This window comes from Manacus candei, unplaced genomic scaffold (assembly GCF_025592945.1).
Source record: "Manacus candei isolate 608988 ecotype Guabito, Panama unplaced genomic scaffold, ASM2559294v1 h1tg000081l, whole genome shotgun sequence".
NCBI classification, from domain to species: Eukaryota; Metazoa; Chordata; class Aves; order Passeriformes; family Pipridae; genus Manacus; species Manacus candei.
Window position 1 is genome coordinate 6,256,611 of NW_026138129.1, and position 19,233 is coordinate 6,275,843.

A 19,233-nucleotide genomic window follows, 5' to 3' on the forward strand; every position below is an offset into this window, starting at 1 on the left:
AGGTTGTAAATTGTGGAGATGTGTATATTTTTTTAGGGTGTGTACACCTTTTGTTAAGTACATCTCTATGTAAACCGACTAAATTACAGAAGTCACAGGTTCTCCATTTTGATCATCATAATTGGATGGACTGATAACAAACCAGTTGGATTTTTTTAATTCATTTTGAACAGCAGCATTTGTCCATGGAAGAAGTGACCTTGGCATATTCTGGGAATTTAATTTTTTTGCTGATGCATTTGCATTTTATTGGTTAAAAATACTTAGATTACTTACTGTTTGTTTTCAAACAGTAGGAGTAGAAATACATAATAATGCTCTAAGCAATATCCATTAATAAACTATCAAAAGAATGAGAGATTAACAATTATTATGTTGAAGTATTTGCATGTTAACATTTTATGTTGTTTTTTCATATTTAATAGATTGCTTTATGGTCAAATTACCCTATTTTGTGAAGGAAGTTTATTTAATGTGCTAAGTTTCTATGACAATCTAATGTAATCTTTTGTGATTTAATTAACAGGTAGTAGCCAAAAATATATAGCAGATATTAGCATTTCATTAAAATAAATATTAATAGTAAATAATATAGCTGTCTAAATAAGATAAGGGACTTAGATACACAATTGGGACTGCAAGTTTTTAATCTCTTCTTTTTATTCTAATAAAATATTTTGAAACACTCAAAGGCAAGATAATTGTGGCTGTTACTGCAAAAGAACATTATCTCAGTCCTTAAGAAGGGGGCTAGATAAAACATGCTTATATTTCAATTTTTTCTTTATTGCTGTAAGTTACACATTTAGGTCTAATTGGCATGTGTGCAACATCGTTTTGGTCTTACTCTCCTAGTTCACTTAACAAATAAAGACTTACTTATATATCCATCAGTTTTTATTTCTGCTTTCAGTGAAGTCGGCAACAGACCTTTCTTTTACTACAAGCAGAATAGGCCTGCACAGGTTTCCTTGGTTATCGTGTGTATTAGCTGTCTGGTAGCTATGGAGACCCATTTTGAGGGAAAAGACAAAAAGTATTGTGACACAAAATACTTTGTTCTATTCTTTTGCCATATCTCCAGTCAAGCAGTAGTCTTTTCTTGTCTAGAGGCCATAGTAATTTATTCACTTCTGGCATTATTGTCTGGTTTTCCTCAGCTGACTTGAGGGTTAGTTAAAAGATCTTTCTAGGATATATGGGTGTTCAGTGCCAAGCCAGTAATGACAAGGAATATATGAATATATATATTCTGTGCTGCCCTATGAAGTTCTCAGAATAAAAGAGACACAAATTATTTTGACAGAATTCTGTTAAGAATAGAAGTTATGAAGATTGTAGTTTAAAGGAAAATGTATAGCTTCAAGTGTCTGAGTTTTCTTTTATTATTTAGCCACTTTCCACAGTCTACCATCACAAAAGGATTTCATTCTCTATCCCATCTCGCTTCTGTTACTGAAAGTGATGAAAATGAAAGTGACAGTAATGTGGATATGAATCGAAATGGAAGACACTCAAATGCAGAAGATTGTTCTCAGGTAATAATATTCCTATTTTTTTTTAACTTGACCTAGTTTTGTATTCTAAAGGATAGTAAAAGACAAAATAGAAAATACTTAACACTTAAATATAGGTTTTTAAAGACATTTCAGTAAGTTTTCTGTTGCTATTTAAGTAACTTCCTTACCCTTTCCACTTCATAGTTATATTGATGTGTATTGGATGGGAAATCTTTCTTAATTCTTTTTGCTTTAACTTTCTTTTTATGATTTATTCCTCAGATTCTAAAAGTTTTATTGCTAACACTATCAAATATTTTGATGGGAGTATCTTAAAAAAATAGGAGTCTTTGTAAATAAATGTTAGTTTATGGATAAATGTTATGATTAGTTTATTTCAGCTGCAGTGAAAGATGTACCTAGGGATGTGACTAGAAAAATGTAAGCCTTATAAACACATGCCTTAAAATGGCATCCTCATTTCAATCGTAGTGGAAAGACTCCTGGCTTCATCTAGAAAAAGGCTTCAATACTCAGGTTGCCTGCCCTTAAATTTCACAAGTTCTGCTTTCTAAAGGAATCCTCAGCCATGGTTTAGACCCTCAGGCTTCCTGAGCAACTCTGAGAGAGAATGTTTCTCTAAACAGGTTCACTGCATGAAGCACTGACCACAGGTTCACTCAAAATACCCAAGTAAATGCTAGGTACTAGGTAGAAGTCTCCACTGTAATTTTCCAAGATAGATAAGATGAATCTTACCTAAGTTCAGTAAAACATTATTAGGATGGCTTTGGGAAGTCATCCTTTTGGAACAACTTTTGGAAGTGGTAATTACTGTGATTTTTTTTTGTTGTTGTTTCTGGCTTTGTTTTTAAATTGGAATGTGCATGTTCTACTAAGTTCTGCTTTTAGACAGACCTGTAACGAAATGCTCCCTCTAATGTTTGAATCTTACACGCTTAAAAGAGAAAAAATTATGCTTTCAAAGAGTCTCTGGACAATACACTGTTTCATGAAAAATATTTCATATGGGGAAGCAATTGCTAACAGAGAAGTAGAGACTTAAATATTCAAAAAAACAAACAGAGTTCCACTGAAATTATTTTATTTGCTCACCACCTACAAAAGAACGCATTGTGGCAGTACCAGCATGTCTGCTCAGAAGAGCATTTGATACATTTCTCTTTTTAACTTTAAGAAAATACAGGGAAAAAGCAGTCTAGGGAACATGTAAGTGCTTTCAGTGATGTTATACTCAAAATCTGTATTTGACTCAATAATCGAGTTATATTTGGGGGAAGATGATGTTTCAATTTGTAAATGTTTGCTGCAGTTCCTCCCTCTATATTTATTTGCCCTTCCAAGTAAAGACTGAGTACTTCTTCCATATATGTTAAATTCAATGTCATTACATGTTGAATATATAATATATTCAATATAATTACTGTATTACAATATAGAAAATAACCTATAAAATGTGTTCATTCATAGTTGTGTGTAAAGGAAAAACAGCAACCAAGTCCTTATCCATGCAGTCCAGCAGTAAGGACAACCTAATTGTTTTAAAGTCTCTACTGTCATTTTCTGGGACAAACCAATAAATATACTTGGGGTTAACATTTGTGGTATCTGGTTGATGTATAGGAAATGTTTGTAGGGTTACAAAATGTGTTTGAGGACCAAAGATATACTATTAAGGATAGTATGTCATGAGGTACTTTTATGAACAAGCAAAACAAAATTTAGTTTGGTAAATTTTGAAATAAATGGGAAATAATTTTTTATGTAACTTTTGGAGTGCCCGTTCGCATGTTTCCTGTGCAGGCTACACTCTAACACTATTTTTATATTTCAGATTTATATGTATATTGTGTGTCTAGAAAATGTATATGTGTGGATATCACTACTGGATATTAATGATTTTAAAATAAGGCAATTCTCTAGTGAAGGCGAATACTTTACAGTTGAATTTATAATTAGCTATTCAGTATTTTGTGGACATTTTATAAACAATAGCTTAATTAGTACTTTAATAGTGCTTCACCTTCAAAAGTCTTTTTAATACTGGCAACTTACAAAAATCATTACAAAAGCAGAAAGGTAAAAAGGAGCTGTAAGTAGCATATTATATAATAATTATTGCTTTCTTTACTTCAGTCTCTAGATGTAAAAATATAGATTTGGTTACTTATGAATTAATAGACGTTTATGTGCTGGAAGCATAAAAGCAGTTTGGAATGCCACTTAGATTTTCTCCCCTAGTCCAAGAGGGATGTAGAAGGCTGATTTGTTATGGTGGGACGTGCAGTCAAGGTGAGACAAGGACAAGTAAAAAAATACAAGAAAGAGAGACATTGATAAAACTGGAATGGTTGGAAGAAGACATGAATGTAATGTAGGCTGATGGCAATCTGATTAAAATATGAAATGTAAGAAGTCATCAGCAGCTAATTGACTTATACTTGAACTTTACTTTTGCCTCAGTTTAAATCTCAGCTGAAAAATGCTACATCTATTAATAGATGAAGTATGCAAGTAGAACTTCATTTGTACAGATTGGAATTGAAAATAGTTTTTATCTTGCAGAACAATCTTCTTTATTTCACGCATTAATTTTTTTTAGCAACAAAATTATGTGGATACTTCTGGGAGATTCATAATGGGAGGGCTTTCTTTCTGTAGTTATAAAACTTGAAATAACAATATGCATGACTACTTTTTTTTAAAAAAGTCAATTAGTGATTAAAAGAGCAAACGCTGAAAGAGGAACTTTGATATCCCCAACTCACTAGATTATTGCTAATTTTTAGAATTTTTTTATTGTAGTATAATGACTGTGAATGAATTTGTCTCCATTTTAAACTGTATGATTGTTATTCAGGAGACCTCTGCTTTAAAACTTTTGATACAGATTTGGTAAATGCAGCAGTTTTATGCTTTAAACTGACTGAAATTCAGTCAACTGCTGTGCCAGATGCTCAGCAAGTTTAGATTGACATATTTCAATTCATTCCAATGTAAACTGTATGAAGTAACATAACTGAATATCTGATTCACTGTTCCTAAGGTCTGTTGTCACAGAAACAGAGACTAGGGATAAATGAAAGATGAAATTTTAGAACCTGGATATACCTCCTTTGAAGAATATAAAGTTGAAAGACATGCCGTTATCCTTCATGTCCCTGAAGTACTCATGCAAAAAAATAAAAATGTTTTATTATTGATTTTTACAAACTTTTTTTTTCCCCATGAATTTCCCATTGACTCTGATTTTACAGTTCTGAAAGCTTTCTAGATTTGCATTCAGAAAAAAAAAATCTTTGAAAATATCTTATTTTGGTAATTAAATTGATCTTGAATCACTGTTATTAAGAAAATACATTTTATTAATTTTTTGTTTAAAAACTGAATGACTTAGGGCCAAATTGTTTAATGGAGAGGCTCTCTATTATTCTTGCTCAACACAAAGCGAAGTAATTTATATGTGTAGAATGCACTGAAATACATATAGAAGTGTTTTGTAGCTGGAAAAAACCAAAATTGTCATCATATGTAAATTACACTGTGTCTTGCAGTTTTATTCAACAGTAGTTTTGTCAAATGCTTCTGAGAAATAGATTATCTTGGAGTAGTGTTTTCTTGTAAATCTGCTGCTCAAAAGCCTACTTGAATATTCTTCATTGTGATGAATCAATAGAAGTTATCTGCAGTTCCATTGAGAAGAAAACTTTATGTGTTCTGTTTGAGGAAATGTTGGGCAGTAACTAAGCAAGACAATCTAATCCAAATATGTTTACCATCAGTATGTGCAATGGCTACTAGATATCTTAATAGACTGACCTGATTGCTACATTCATAAATCTTAAGCAGAACACTTTGATTTCTCTTTGTGGCTTCTTCAGTGTCAAGCTCCCTGGCAATTCTGATTTCTAAAGCAAAAGTGTTAAAGTCTCAACTCTCTCCCAGTGACATAAACACAATACCCTTGTTCTTTGATGTTTATCTCATTTTTCTTACTTCAGTCCATCCTTTTATATATTCAAACTCAGTCTTACTTTTTCCTTTACAACTGATACTGGTCTACTTAGTTTGCCTGCTCTGTTGTGTGCTCTTTTCATGTTCCCCATAAACATTACGGACTATTGTGTCATAATAAGCTTTTTCTTCATCCCATTCTAATCTTTCTTGTGATATATTTCATAAACCCAGTCAATTGGGATTGAGTCAAGAGAAGTGCTAGGTAGAAAATAAAAAAAATCTATTTTCTTTACAAATTTTACAGTTCTGAAAATTACTTCAGCCTGCATATTATTTCCAGGGAAAAAAAGTATACATGAGATATGAGGCATGTGAATTAGAACAGGGACTTGAGAAGAAGGACACAAATTTAGACATTTGTGGTATAGAGAGACTTTTTGACGGGCCCGCAATTATCTACTTGCATGTACATACTGGACAGGAGGCTGAAAAATACAAACGACCCCTTGAAAATAATAAGATAGCTATAAATTTATGGATTACCATTATTTTTACAATTATTCATTAATGATTATAAAACATAGTAGATTATAACTTAGATTTTTAAGTTAGCCATGGAATTTTTCTCACAATTTGCATTCTGATTTCCCATTCACTGAAGAAGAACAGTAAGTAATTCTCCCAGAATCTGTGTGCATCCTTCCATATTTCACAACTGGATTCAAGTCTTTTTAAATTTCTTTCTTTATCAGATACTGTGGCAGCAAATCTGAGCTTTCAGGCAATATGTGTTCACTAAGGAGGAAATACCTTTGTTTTCTCTTCCTGTGTCTATGTCTTAAACACTGTAGATGAGGCAATAGTACAACAGAATGAGAACTTTCTTGACACTCCAGTTGTCTCCAAATCAGTGAGGTTTAGGTAGACAACCACATCCCGTATCATTAGAAAAGCAGACAGCTTTTTGACTATGTTATGTTTGTACTCCAAAATCTGAGTAAATGAGCCTAAAGGAGTCTCTACATAGTTGTGGTTAGAGTGCTTTCACAGCTCAGATTGGCTAAAGTTACGTTACCAAACATCCCGATTTTCCAGAGTACATTCTCCTTCTTTACTGGAAGTTCTATTGACACAGTTTGGGGGGGGGTTCTGTATCTCTCCAGGCTTTCCTGCTGGCAGCTGTTAATACCAACAAAGTAGCTCTATATTAAGCTACCACATGTCCACATTAGAAATATGGATCATGTGTACTGTCCATGAACAGTATGTTGGGCAGAAAGTGCTAGACTTGTGCCAACGTTGCAATCTCCAAGGCTTATACAGTAGATCTCATATTTTTTTATACTTCAGGCATGCCCAGGATTTCTGAGAAGAAACTTGATAAATTGTACAGCTAACATGTATCTGTTTGGTAAATCCTGTGACTCCTACAAGAAATTTGGCAATATTGGAATCTTTCAAGTTGTAGGCTCACATGCAGCGATATGACAGCTCTATGTATGTACTTCCAAAGTCACAGTTTAAAGGGAGGAGATAGTCCATGTGTTACTTGAGGTTTTTCAGACTCATATGCTGAGGTATGACTGTTGACATGACATGATAAGTGATCACAGCTTGGCTTGTTTTGAACAGTTGCATGTACAGATTTCTGAAAACAGGAGCTGAAGTACATAGGTATTTGTAAGATTCTATAATGCCCTTTTCATCTCTAGAAAAATGAAAAATTAATCTAAAAAGGAACATGTAAAACATAATATATTTCAATTACTAAATTCTTAATCCAACTGGTAACAATTTCAGCCATGTCTGTATTTTTCTCTTTGTTGCTCTTTATACTAAATCTGTCTCCAGCTTTAACTTATGAATGTTCTTTAAAAAACACATAACAGATTTGGAATAGAATTTCCAATTCATGCTGTACAAAGATGGGACTTCCAAATTCTCTCAATAAACAATATTGCAGTTAAATTATATGTATTGAATTATTTGGTACTTCCTATTTTGGGATAGAGACTCCTAAATTTGTAGTTTGTTCCCTCAGCTCTGTCCTTTGTTTAATTCAGAGATTATCAAACACCTACAATTTTGGCAGAGATAAGACTCCTGAGCCTGTTCAGGGCCCATGGAGATTCTGTAAAAAAGGTTGCAGAAAGACTTTTACTGAAGCTGGAAATTAAACTAGAAAACCATAATGTTTTCCTCTAAGGAAACATTCACAGGTCCCTTCATATTATGTATGAAGGCTAGTCTGTTATAGGAGGGTTGAGGCAGACCTGGATTTACAGCACAATGACCTTATACAAGATTTAGGTACAAGATTTAGGTTGTTGTGATCTGCCATCAGTCTAACTCAGAGTCTAAATTAGGTCAGTCTGCCCCTCAAAATGTATTTTTACATTGTATTGAGAAAGCATAAACATAGCTCCAAGTTAGCATAGCTCCCACAGCTCCTCTTTGAAATGCAGAGTAGAAAATCACTGTGTGTGTCCAGCTGTTGGCCTGCTCAATGCTACCAGTTTCAGCACTAGCACCTTGAATACATATAGAAGATGTGGGGAGAAGGGTGACAAATCTGGTTATAGGGAGACCTGGGATGAAAAGAAGCTTGCAAATTTGTTTGCAATAGCCTTTTTAGGCTTTAATATTTGACTTTGCAAAGGCAAAGCTAGTCGAGCTAACCCATTAATAGTACTACATTCAAAAAGAAAGTAAACCGGAAGCTGTGGAATCTCTTTCTCCTGCTCTACCTCATTAGAAAAAAAAAAAAGTGGAAGTGAGTCTTTTTCAGTGTATGTCATATTGCAGGCAAGAGGGCAATTGAAACGATGATTAGACACATATTTTTAAATCAAAGATGTTAATCTCTCAAATCTTTGCAAAATATAACGAGTGGACTTTCTGAAAAGCTGGCTAACTTGATTTCAGCTTTAAGTGTAAGCAGCTATTGCATTCATATTAGCTCAGCAGCTCTAGCTTGGAGGGGGAATTGACCAGGATAAAGTTGTTTGCCAGAAACATTAAAAAAGAGCAGGCTACTTTTTATTTATGCAGTGATAGGAAACAAAAGATGCTATTGTAATCAAGCATGCTGTTGCTAATGACAGTTGTGTACTGTCACTTGCACAGCAAGAAATGCTTGTTGGAAAAGGAGCCCTCCATATACTTCTCAAGAATGGAAACACAAAAAACCAGAATTGCTTGTATAATAGGAGTAACTAGTTTTTAGAATAGAGCATATTTGATTGTCAAAAACCAGTAATATCAAAGAACATTGTTTTGATAGTGAAGTGGTAGGCATATGAAACAGCTTTTATCTTGGACTCCAGATCACACGTACTTCTCTAGAAACACATCAGTCTATCTAATGGTGATATATATGTTGGTATTATGGTGAAATTTACCATTTTTATTTTTCTTTTAAGAAACCAACTGAAACCATAATGATAACTTAATAGTTTGTTCCTTTGTTTCTGGAAGGACTGCCCCAAAATCGAGTATTTTCTTTAACAAAATACTGCAAGATTATAATTACCATTGTTGGCTTTTTTCTTCTTTTTCTTTGTTGTTTTGTTTTGTTTTCTTTTGTTTTCACCATATAGGAGACCACTCCCTTTGACCAGCAAAATGCAGAGAAACCCAGTAAAGGTAAGTGTGTATGAAGTTTATAGTCAGACTTCTACCATTCCCATAGTGTTTTGCCTCAATGTTAATCCTCCTGTATATATATCAGAGTCTTACTTATTTATGGGTGTTGGCTTTCTGGGAAAAGATTTCAAAGAATTGGTATTAGCATGTATAATTATGTAGAGTAGAATCTCCAGTTTGATATTAAGAAAACCCTCCTAATTTACAAGAATATTTTGGAAAAAAACTACTCTCCAGTAAAATAAAGTGGATTCTGTACACTGAACTCTTTTCCTAATCATTCTGAACTGTTCTTTCTTTTTTTTACTGAAAAATGACAAAAACCCCAACAAATTTTATTTTAATAAACTTTTCCTTTGAAATGTATTTGAGATCAGTATTGGAAGAGAATTCAAAATCTTATCCAAATGAATATCTCTTTGTTTAAGTGAATGTTTGAAGGATTTGATCACGAGAAGTTTAAAAATAAGAGCCTTCTTTTTAAAAGTGATCAGATTTTTTGGGTGCACAAATCTGTTGGGTCCTAAAACTGACTGCTAGGAAATACCTTTCCTTTTACCAGAGTTCTGAAAGTGAATCTCAGAGCAGAAGATGTGAAATACATGAATAGTATTCATGCATCATTTACACCATGATTCATGCATGTGACACACATCTTGGTTTTGGTTTTCAACTATTCAGTCCACATAGAAGCCTATGCAGTGCATCTTTTCTTTTTAAGCATTTTTGAAGATTTGTTCTCATGGGCAGAAAAGGCTTAAAATGCCATTTTTAAAAACTTTTTATTTTTACTTTGTTCTCTGTAAAATGTCCATGATCCCGACTTCTAATAATGGAGAAATACAATAAATATCCTGTCAGTTAAAGCATGTGGACAACTTCACAAGTTCTACAGTAACTGAGCCCGATAATTTCACCCAACAAATTTAGATATTTTCCCAGATTATAACATTATCTTTGTTCTAGAAAAATGTGCAACCATCAACCATCTCTGGTAATCCCCAAATAGGGTAATACAAGATAAGGTTATAATGGGGGGAGGGAACAACCAAAAATTTGGATCGTACTGCAAGTATAATGAAGAGAGAGAATTTATTTATGATATTTAAATATCTTGAAGCAAATGTAAATCATACTTCTTCCAAACCTATACTAATTAATTGGTTTTGTACTTTTAAGAACTGATAATGATTTCAGTTACTACATTGCTTGAATATCTTTTCTTATGAATTCTTACTTTCATTAACATCATCCTGGTAAAAAAAAGAACCAAACCATAAGAATCTTACTGTTTCAGAATGCTGCAAGTTAATGAGCTGCAAATACAAACTTTTGCTTATTCTCTCACAGCTCAATGCCAAAAGCTAATAGAAATATGGTAGTCTGCAGTAGATAACTCTTGGTGCCTACCATGATTATGTTAGGACGTTGGAGTATTTTTGTAGCTCTCACAATTAATTAATTCTTAAGTTAGTGTATCTCAATGGCTGGATTGCCATCTTTTCTGCTGACTCAAAACTGTGCTTAAGAAATGCCCATTGAAGAAAAGCTCCCACAGCTCAATCAAGGAAAAGGATGAAGTGGACCTATTTCCGTCCTCTGGCTTAGAATACTAATAATTCACATTGCTACTATACTGAAGTCTTTTGTACTCAAGTTCTCTTCACAGTCTCCAGGCCATCTCAATCCAGGTGTTTTCATTCTCTATTGCAAAATCCCTTTATACCAACTTTATTTAGGTTATGAGTGCTACTCTGTTTTAGTTCAAAATGATTCATTAGGAGTCTTTAAACTCCACAGAATATCTGATAGCATGAATCATGTACCAAAACTGAGATAAACAGATAAATCTTTAAAAAAATGTTTTATTTATGGGTATGGGGGCTTTAATACACTCTTAAACATGGCTAAAAATTGCTCAAATTTTGCAAAGAATGGGCATGAGAATTCAATAATTTTATCTCTTCAGAGTTTGGTTTAAGCAATTAGACAGTTAAAAATATGAATAGTCTAATGTCAGAAGAGTTCTTTCTGTTCACCTGGAGTAAATTTGAAACACATTCCTTTTGAGAACAGTGATATTTTACAAGTACACTAACACATGTAAAAAAAACCCCTTTCCTGGATAAATGATTGCTTTTCAATATGTCAAGCTTTTGGTTTAGGATTCTCTGTCCTTTTATGTTGTTTTTTTGTTTGTTTGGGTTTTTTTAAAGTTTAAAATATTCTCATTAATCTACTTAGGCTGCTGAAGTCCATTTTGTGCTATTGAGGTCACCAAATCTAATGAAATATTTCTGTAAAAGTAAAGCACATCACTCTTTTTCTGCTCCTCTTCAGAGTAGGAAATCATGAGTTTGCATATCTATTAGAAGAAGAAATTTGTCCTAAAACATATAATTACACTTAATTGTGCTTTGTTGTAAAGCAAAAATTCATACAGTTGCACTTATTCTGTCTGTGTAGTTGTTACAATAAAGTAGTAGTTTTCTTTAGGTGAAGTGCTTTTCCATGATTTCCAATTGCTTTTGATGCAGATACTGAATCTGATGGAAGTTGTTTGTACTATCACATTATTGCCATGATTATCTGTTGTCTCTTAGAAATCTTACTGTTCCAGTATTTGTGCAGAGAGATAATGAAACTAAAATACAGGTTAAAAATGGCAAAACCAGAAAGTGAAATTTCAAATAATCGTGATGGAATTAAGTATGACATTACTGTACAGTGTATACAAGATATGTATGTTTCACAGAGTAAATGCAGAGAAAATGGCATTACAACACAACTTAAAAAGTTACTGAGTGATTACAAAATGTGTCTACATGACATTTCTCTGTTTAATTTTTGGTGTGAATCTGACTTTAGTTCTGATTTTCCTACAAGAAAGCTCATGTAATCTAGTGTCCTTCACATTTCTCTGTATTTTTTATTTTCTGTAGGTGGTAAAAATTTTATGATACTGCTCCATCAGCCTTTCACTGAATAGGAGCTTTGGAAAAGGGATGTATTTTTCTTTATATAGATGACTTTAGGTTTGCAGAATTCATATATATATGTACATAACAACTCAAATGTTCTAGAGCAGAATATGTGATAGTTTATTGAGGCAGACTACTGAAGCAGTTGCATATGTAAACACTGTATTTCCATATAGAGTTGTTTCAATCACCGTTTGAACTTTTTAGGCTAGTGGGATAGTTTTTGGTTTTGAGCTTGGAGATGTATGGATAATTTCCTGTAATTTTAGGATAATTTTTTTTATAAGAATGATACTTCTTTAATGTGCATATTGTCACTGTATTGGCTCTGTATGTCTTTTTATCTTTCTAGAAGAATTACGTAAGAATATCGGTTTTGCTGCAAAACAAGTGTCAGAAACAGCTGATACTGATATGAAGAACCAGACAGGAGATAAATCAAAGGAAGAAACAGAGTCAGAAAATACTTCTGTTTCCAGGGAAACCTGGATTAGCTTTGAAGACTTCTGTGTTTGTTTCCAGTAAGGAATAGAGAGTTTGGGTTTTATTCCATAAAATATACAATGTAACAGTGGTAAAATTCATAACATGACTATATAAAAATTATATCTTAACAGGTCTTCTTTGTATAACTGTCCTGCCTTTCAGGGTGGTTTCAAGGCTACTTTTCAGCCCAGAATTACTGTCCCTGTTGACAGGGAGCCTGTAGCTGCAGCCCTGCTCTTTTCCTTGTGTGTGTCCTCCAGAATACAGTGGAGAACACCAGCAGCAGCTCCATAAAGGATATGTTAGACTGCAGTGGGGGTGGAAGATTGTAGATTGTGGAGTGTGCCAACATTAGGTACTCACATACTCGACCCAGCAGTCACTGGGCAGACAGTCTGCATCAGAACAACACAATTCTAAAGAAGAAAAAGGTTGTTGAAATCAGTTGCCATTAGATTAGCTTGGTCAACTAGCTGCTTTCTTTCACTCCCTTTTCAATATAATCCAAAGCCATTTATACCTCTGCAGACATAAAAAAAGCTGGTGTACTTGTAGCATCATATCTTCAATTTCGGCCTTTAAGATTTAGGAAGACTGGTACAATATGTATATACTTTAGAGAATCTAAGATTGCTGAGGGGAGTAATTTTATCGGAGAAAATCCACCCAGGTTTTTTAGTTTGAATTTGTAATTGAGATTTCTTTGTGAAGCTTTTATATTCATAAGTGGGTGTTTTCTTGAGCAGATATTATACTCTGCTCCCCCTCTAAAGGAAAATGTGTAACTTCTATACCAGCTAGCAATACAGGAATACTAGAAGTAAAAGTTTAGGCCTTGCTAAGGTTTGCCTGTTACTTTCAGTTAGTCACAGATACCAGAAGATAGGGCCTTCAGAAAAAAAGCATCATAACCAATGTAATTTCCTTTCAAAGTCTTGCTCACGGTGTCATATGGAGAGAATGTGAAATATGAACTTTCTAACTTGTTAGCCAAATGTTAAAGTACTGTTGACATTTTGTAGACCAATATTATTATTAATTAAAGTATAAAGCATTTTTCAGTTTCTTGTTCTTATCTCTAAATAAGTGAGAGTTTATTTTCACAGTGAACTGATAAAGTAGCTGTTAACAAAGCATCTCGATTGATCTTGGAAAAATTTATCTCTCAGAAGAAATTAGGCACCTAATATTTTCATTTTATCAGTCAGTTGAAAGTGTTTTCTTGTTTGACATGCCTACATCTCAGGCAAAGTGAAAATAAGATGAATGTTCATAGTTCATATCAAACTTTGAGAAACGAGAAAAATTTTAGCCACTGTAGGAATTGATATGTCAGCAATGGATCAGGATTCCTGTGATGTTTCTGAGTAACCAAAGCATTAGAGTTCACATCACAATTCCATCCTCAATTAAAGCTGAAGTCATTTATGTTGCCTTTGGTGAAATCAAGGTCAGAAAAAATTGTCAGGAGCTACGTAGCTTTCTGTAGGTGTGCAAACAGCGCAGAACTGAAAAAACACGTTACTTAAGTATATAAAATAGTTCTTCCTTGCAGTTATACTTTATTATGGTAAGTTTTCAGATGGTAATGGAAGTTTTAGAGTAATATTAGCATGTTACCATTTATAGATTGAAATTGAGCATATTAGTGGCCTGACCTCCAATGGAAAACTATAGAAATGCAGCAAAGATAAAAATTAATGTCAGCTACTTTCTCTGGAGATGAATTCTATTCCCCTTTTATGAAATGAAAAAATGTTGAAACATTTTTGAGAAATACATGGGAGTCTCATTTATGAAAGTAAAATTAATATGCTATTAAATAGACATTTACCTGAAATATATAATTTGTACTGATTATTTTCCTACATAATTCTATTTTGTATTCTCCCTAGGAACCTGTATGTTTTCCACAAGCCACATACATATGCTTATAATTATCAGAAGACAGATTTTAAGGTATATGACTGTATCGTTGGGTTTTTTTAATCTTTGTCGAAGTCTTACAGAAATAGGTAATACATATATCCTGAATGATATTGGTAGATCACATAGAACTGCCATTACTGAAAAACAATAATGCATTAAGTTTATTGTAGTCAATACAAATATATGTTTGCTAGCAAATATCCAGAAGTATTTCACTGTATTTAAGACAAGGAAAAAATTTTGTGGAGTACTACAGCACAATAACAAAAAAATTACATAAATAATGCAAGTTGATAGTGAATCAGATCTCCATCCTCTCTTCATTTTGATTTAAATCTACCTTATAACAATTCAGTGTCTAATTTGAATTTAATCATGATTCAGCTGCAGAATCTGCCCTTTCATTCTCCTTCGTCTGCCCCTGTCACCTAAAGCCCAAATCACGAGTCTGTTTAGCATAGCCCTCCATTTTCTCTTTAAATGCTAAGGCCTTTAGCTATTTACAGCATCCTGTTGCAGGGGTTAAAAGTACCCTTTAATTACATTGAAATTATGGAATTTCTCTAAACCTGCCATTAGTTCATATTATCAGAAGGTTATTCAACATGCTTGAATATTCTGTTCCACCTCTAATTTTATAGTGTATCTGAAGTGCAATTGTAGAGTACCAAATGTAAATTCCTGGCATGAGCTTTCTGTAAAATCCTGTACTGAGAAGGTTAACTACATGTATTATGCTTCATAATTGTAGTATACCTGCAATTTCACACCTCTCTGTAATCACAAGAAATTTTCCTAATGACTGCACGATATACTTTCACAAGCCATAATCAGCATTAAGACTGTGTAAGCCTGTGTGCTGTTGTGCCAAAAAAACCTAACCTTTTGCTGTAAAACCATTCTAATTTTTTACATTGATATGGATGAGGCATTTACACCGTTAGATAAATTCTGTATGATGCTTAATAAAAGAACATTTTCGTTTATGATAGGAAGATAATAGTACTGGCATCTAGGATCAAATACAAAAAAAATGGATTTATATGACTCTGGAAAATCCAGGAAGACATGTATTGTAACGGTTCTGAAGAAAGAAGCTCATTTAGCTTCAGATTTTGAAGAATTTCTAGGAACAGTAGAATCATTCTGTAGTTCCTAATATTGGCATAGGAATTATGTAGCAAAGTTGTGAGTGAAAAATTTTGCCTCCTTAAACATTTCTAGAAAAAAAACCATTATGAGAAAGAATCACTCATGTCTACAAATTAAAAAAGTACATATTTCTTTCAAGCTTATTGTAATTAATTTCAATCAGAAAGTTGCAGCACAAAAAATTTTTGATCTTCCATTGTTGTTTCGCAAGTGGAACTACTAAATTGAGAATGAATATGAAGAATATTACATAAAAGTAGATATATTCTCATTCAGGTAACTGTTCTGTTTCCTTTTATCTCTGAACATTATAATACCTGCAGCATTAGGCTCTGGGCCTAAATAACATGTCTGAAATTTGGAAGAAGTAGTGACAATTAATTACCTGCTCCTCCTTCTATAGCTAAGGTCACCATATCTGAAATCTTAGCCATACTTTGTATAAGGACAGTTGGACAGTATTCAATGTCAATGAAAGATGAACAAGTGTCTGTTTTTTTATGCAGTTTACTAATGACCAAGTCATCTATTATTTACTTGTGGATAGTCTGATGCCCACTGAAATTATAGTCAGCTTTTCTGCGTTAGTGCACTGGGATGATACTGAAGGTAAGGCCAACACAGAAAAGTACACGTTAATGCTTTAAATATTAAATATTACGTTAAATATGTCTGTGCTGTTGTGTTTGGCTGTTGTGTATTTGGGCACAGTTTGAGAGTTTAGTATTAAATAGCCAAATTGATTCTAAGAAATATGCTACTATTCCAGCAATACTTCATTGTTATTTCATATTGATGGTGAATATTTTCATGAAAGGATCCCTCCCTTTACTGTTTATTATGATTTGCTGCAAGCTTTTCATCACTATATTTCTAGTATGGATTTCCTTTTGTTTCTTGGAGTTTCTTTTCTACAAATTCCATTCTTGCAATCTGCTTTATGCCTTAGCTGATCATAATGCCATAAAAACAGCAATATAACCGAAGTATATTTTTGAAATTATTTTTAAACTGCTGCATAGTAAGATCGTAAGTACGTTTAAACTTGGTTTCTTTCAAGATCCAACAACTGGAAAGATTTAAATAAAAATCACTTGTATTTCATGAAAAAAATAGAATGGTATTCAGGAAAGCTAAGTCATGTTATGGTAATTGGCTTAGGTTAGCCGGATATTTGAACACTCAATATGAATGTAATTTTAGTGCATCCAGAGTGGCGGAGAGAGAACCAAAAGAAAGCTTAAAAAACCCAGACTGACCATTCAGTTAAAATGAACTATAAGCTATAAATATAAATAAATATAAGTTTTCATGGCTGTTTCTTTCCTTTGCATATGGGCAGAATGGATTTCTATGGAGTTTTACAGTAGTCTGAAATGACTTGGAAGATGTCTGATGTACACATTCTTCTAACACATTCTTTTAACGATTATTTTAAAGCAAATGGCACAAATAAGCTGTATTCTGTGCCACCCACGCATTTTAAGTGACTGGCTTTTTTCTTTGAGTTAGCAAAGCCTAAGTGCAGACTTTACTGGCTGTGAAGTAGCTACAGATTCCATGTTTGTCTTAATTTTATAGTTATTCACCCTCCCAATATTGTGTGGGTTGTGTTTTGTTTTGTTGGTTTTTTTTCTTAATCTAGGAACTAAACAAGAATGTTCTAGTATTTCAAAGGGTGTGCTGACAATTGAACGTTTCTCTTGGAAATCTGTGACTCCTGGAGAACTTGTGTTAAAGATGCATACATCTGCAACCAAAGCTACTGTGTTAAATCTTCCTGCTGGGTATGTATGAGGCTTTGTTTTTGTCCTGATGCTTTAGTCCTAAGGCTTGAGATGATCATTTCTTTACACAGTAAGAGTTTATTTTCTAAAACTAAATTTTTGGAATATCAAAATAGCTAGGATTTGGTAAGACTACCAAATTACTATGAGTTTACCAAAACTTTCATTCTAACTAGAATGATTTTGAAATGTTCTCTGGAGTAGCAAGAAAAATTTAAGAATTAGTATTTTTTAGTGGGACTGTAAAAGCATGATAATACCATAGGAGGGTTCAATGCTTTTCTTGAAACAGGATTTATGAAACATGACAAGAGAAATCCTAAGGCTATTCATGAAGCCTTGCATATTTTGCTTCCCATTCACATAGCTCTTAATATGATTTATTTCTCTTTGCATGTAACTCTAAATTTTCAATGTAGAGCATTGACTATTTAAATAAAGAAACAGATTAAAAGCAAGAGCTCTTGTTATCTATTAGTTTCTAAAAATGCTTCTGGGCAAACCAGGAAGATGACATCTTCATATCTTGTCATAAGCATAAAGTTGCTGACGCATTCACTGAGGCTTCTACTTTTTGAAAAGTATAGAATCACCAGTTTAATCTCAAAGAGATGAGACAAAATGTATTTTTTGAAAAATCAAGTAAGATTTCAAATAAATAGGCATAGCAAGAAAATACTCCAATATTATAGCATACTGAATTAAACATCTTTAATAGTACTCTTTATTTGTTTTGATTCAGACTAAAACTGGAATAGTTATTTTTATGTTTGTAGGCTAGTTCTGCCTCCACATGTATTTTCCTAATGTAGTTTCCAAAAGTTGCATACATCTGTCCTGTAGGGAAGCCCAAAAATGTAGATCTTTTTGCACTTGCAAATTTCAAAGCTAACAGAGATACAAGCAGCTCAAATTTATATGCTGCTCCTCTTTGATTCTCTCTACTTCAGGCAGAGCCAGGAGGCTTTCAGTCAGATTTAATTTACAGCAGTTGTGGGAGATGAATGGGTTTATTGACCACTTTCCCATTTCATTCCAAATGAGAATTCGGAACTTGCTAAGCCAGGAAGGCACTCTCTTCCCACTGTCGGTTAGTGGCCAGGGGGCATTTAAATTTCACTTGAAAGAAGATGCAATTAAAAAATGGGAGTGTGTGTGTGGGAGTAGCTCTCCTTTCTTACTCTCACCACTGGATTCCTGGTTAACACTTTGAAGCTACAGCCTGGATGAACTTCTGCAGCTAAATGCAATTCTGTAAATGATCTGAGACCATGAGGCTTTGGTATCAGCCAGCTCCTGAAGTATTTCAGTGGGACAGCAAGACAGTGTTGACTAGAGAGAAAAGCATGAATCCCTTGTTTTGTGTAACTGTAACTAGGAATGATTTCTTTTATGATTAGAATCCATTATAGGATACAGTTAGGCAAACAAGAATGAGCTGAGTATATGACATTCAGTCATAAATGAATTTCTGTTGGTAACCTTAGGAGGTTATGATTGGGCAGTTTGGCCTGCAGTTGCTCCATATAATGGTCACTCAGTAGTGTTCATCAAGCCTGACACAATTATTTTTCAACTAATTTTTCCTTGTTTTGTCAATGCAAACATGGAAATTTTGACCTAAGTAATACATGACCAGAACACTTGATGACTTCTCTAAGCTTTCTAGAGCAGATATGATTCAAGTGTAGCTAAATATAATCCTGATGAAACAATCTGTTGTTTGTAGCTGTATGAAATAATGAGTATACCTATTTTGCTTAAGAAAATCAAAAT

General features: G+C 33.4%; 1 protein-coding gene across 5 annotated transcripts in view; it reads left to right on the forward strand.

Moving 5' to 3' along the window:
- ADGB (androglobin) overlaps nucleotides 1-19,233 on the forward strand; it is a 111,152-nt gene that overhangs the window by 46,618 nt on the left and 45,301 nt on the right. For 4 of the 5 annotated variants that reach the window (XM_051811291.1, XM_051811289.1, XM_051811293.1 and 1 more), the window contains 6 exons: nucleotides 1,394-1,538; nucleotides 9,077-9,122; nucleotides 12,456-12,624; nucleotides 14,485-14,548; nucleotides 16,177-16,279; nucleotides 17,316-17,457. In XM_051811291.1, the coding sequence (XP_051667251.1) occupies nucleotides 1,394-1,538; nucleotides 9,077-9,122; nucleotides 12,456-12,624; nucleotides 14,485-14,548; nucleotides 16,177-16,279; nucleotides 17,316-17,457 (669 nt within the window). The remainder of the gene's footprint in view (nucleotides 1-1,393; nucleotides 1,539-9,076; nucleotides 9,123-12,455; nucleotides 12,625-14,484; nucleotides 14,549-16,176; nucleotides 16,280-17,315; nucleotides 17,458-19,233) is intronic. The other variant, XM_051811290.1, reaches the window with a different exon arrangement.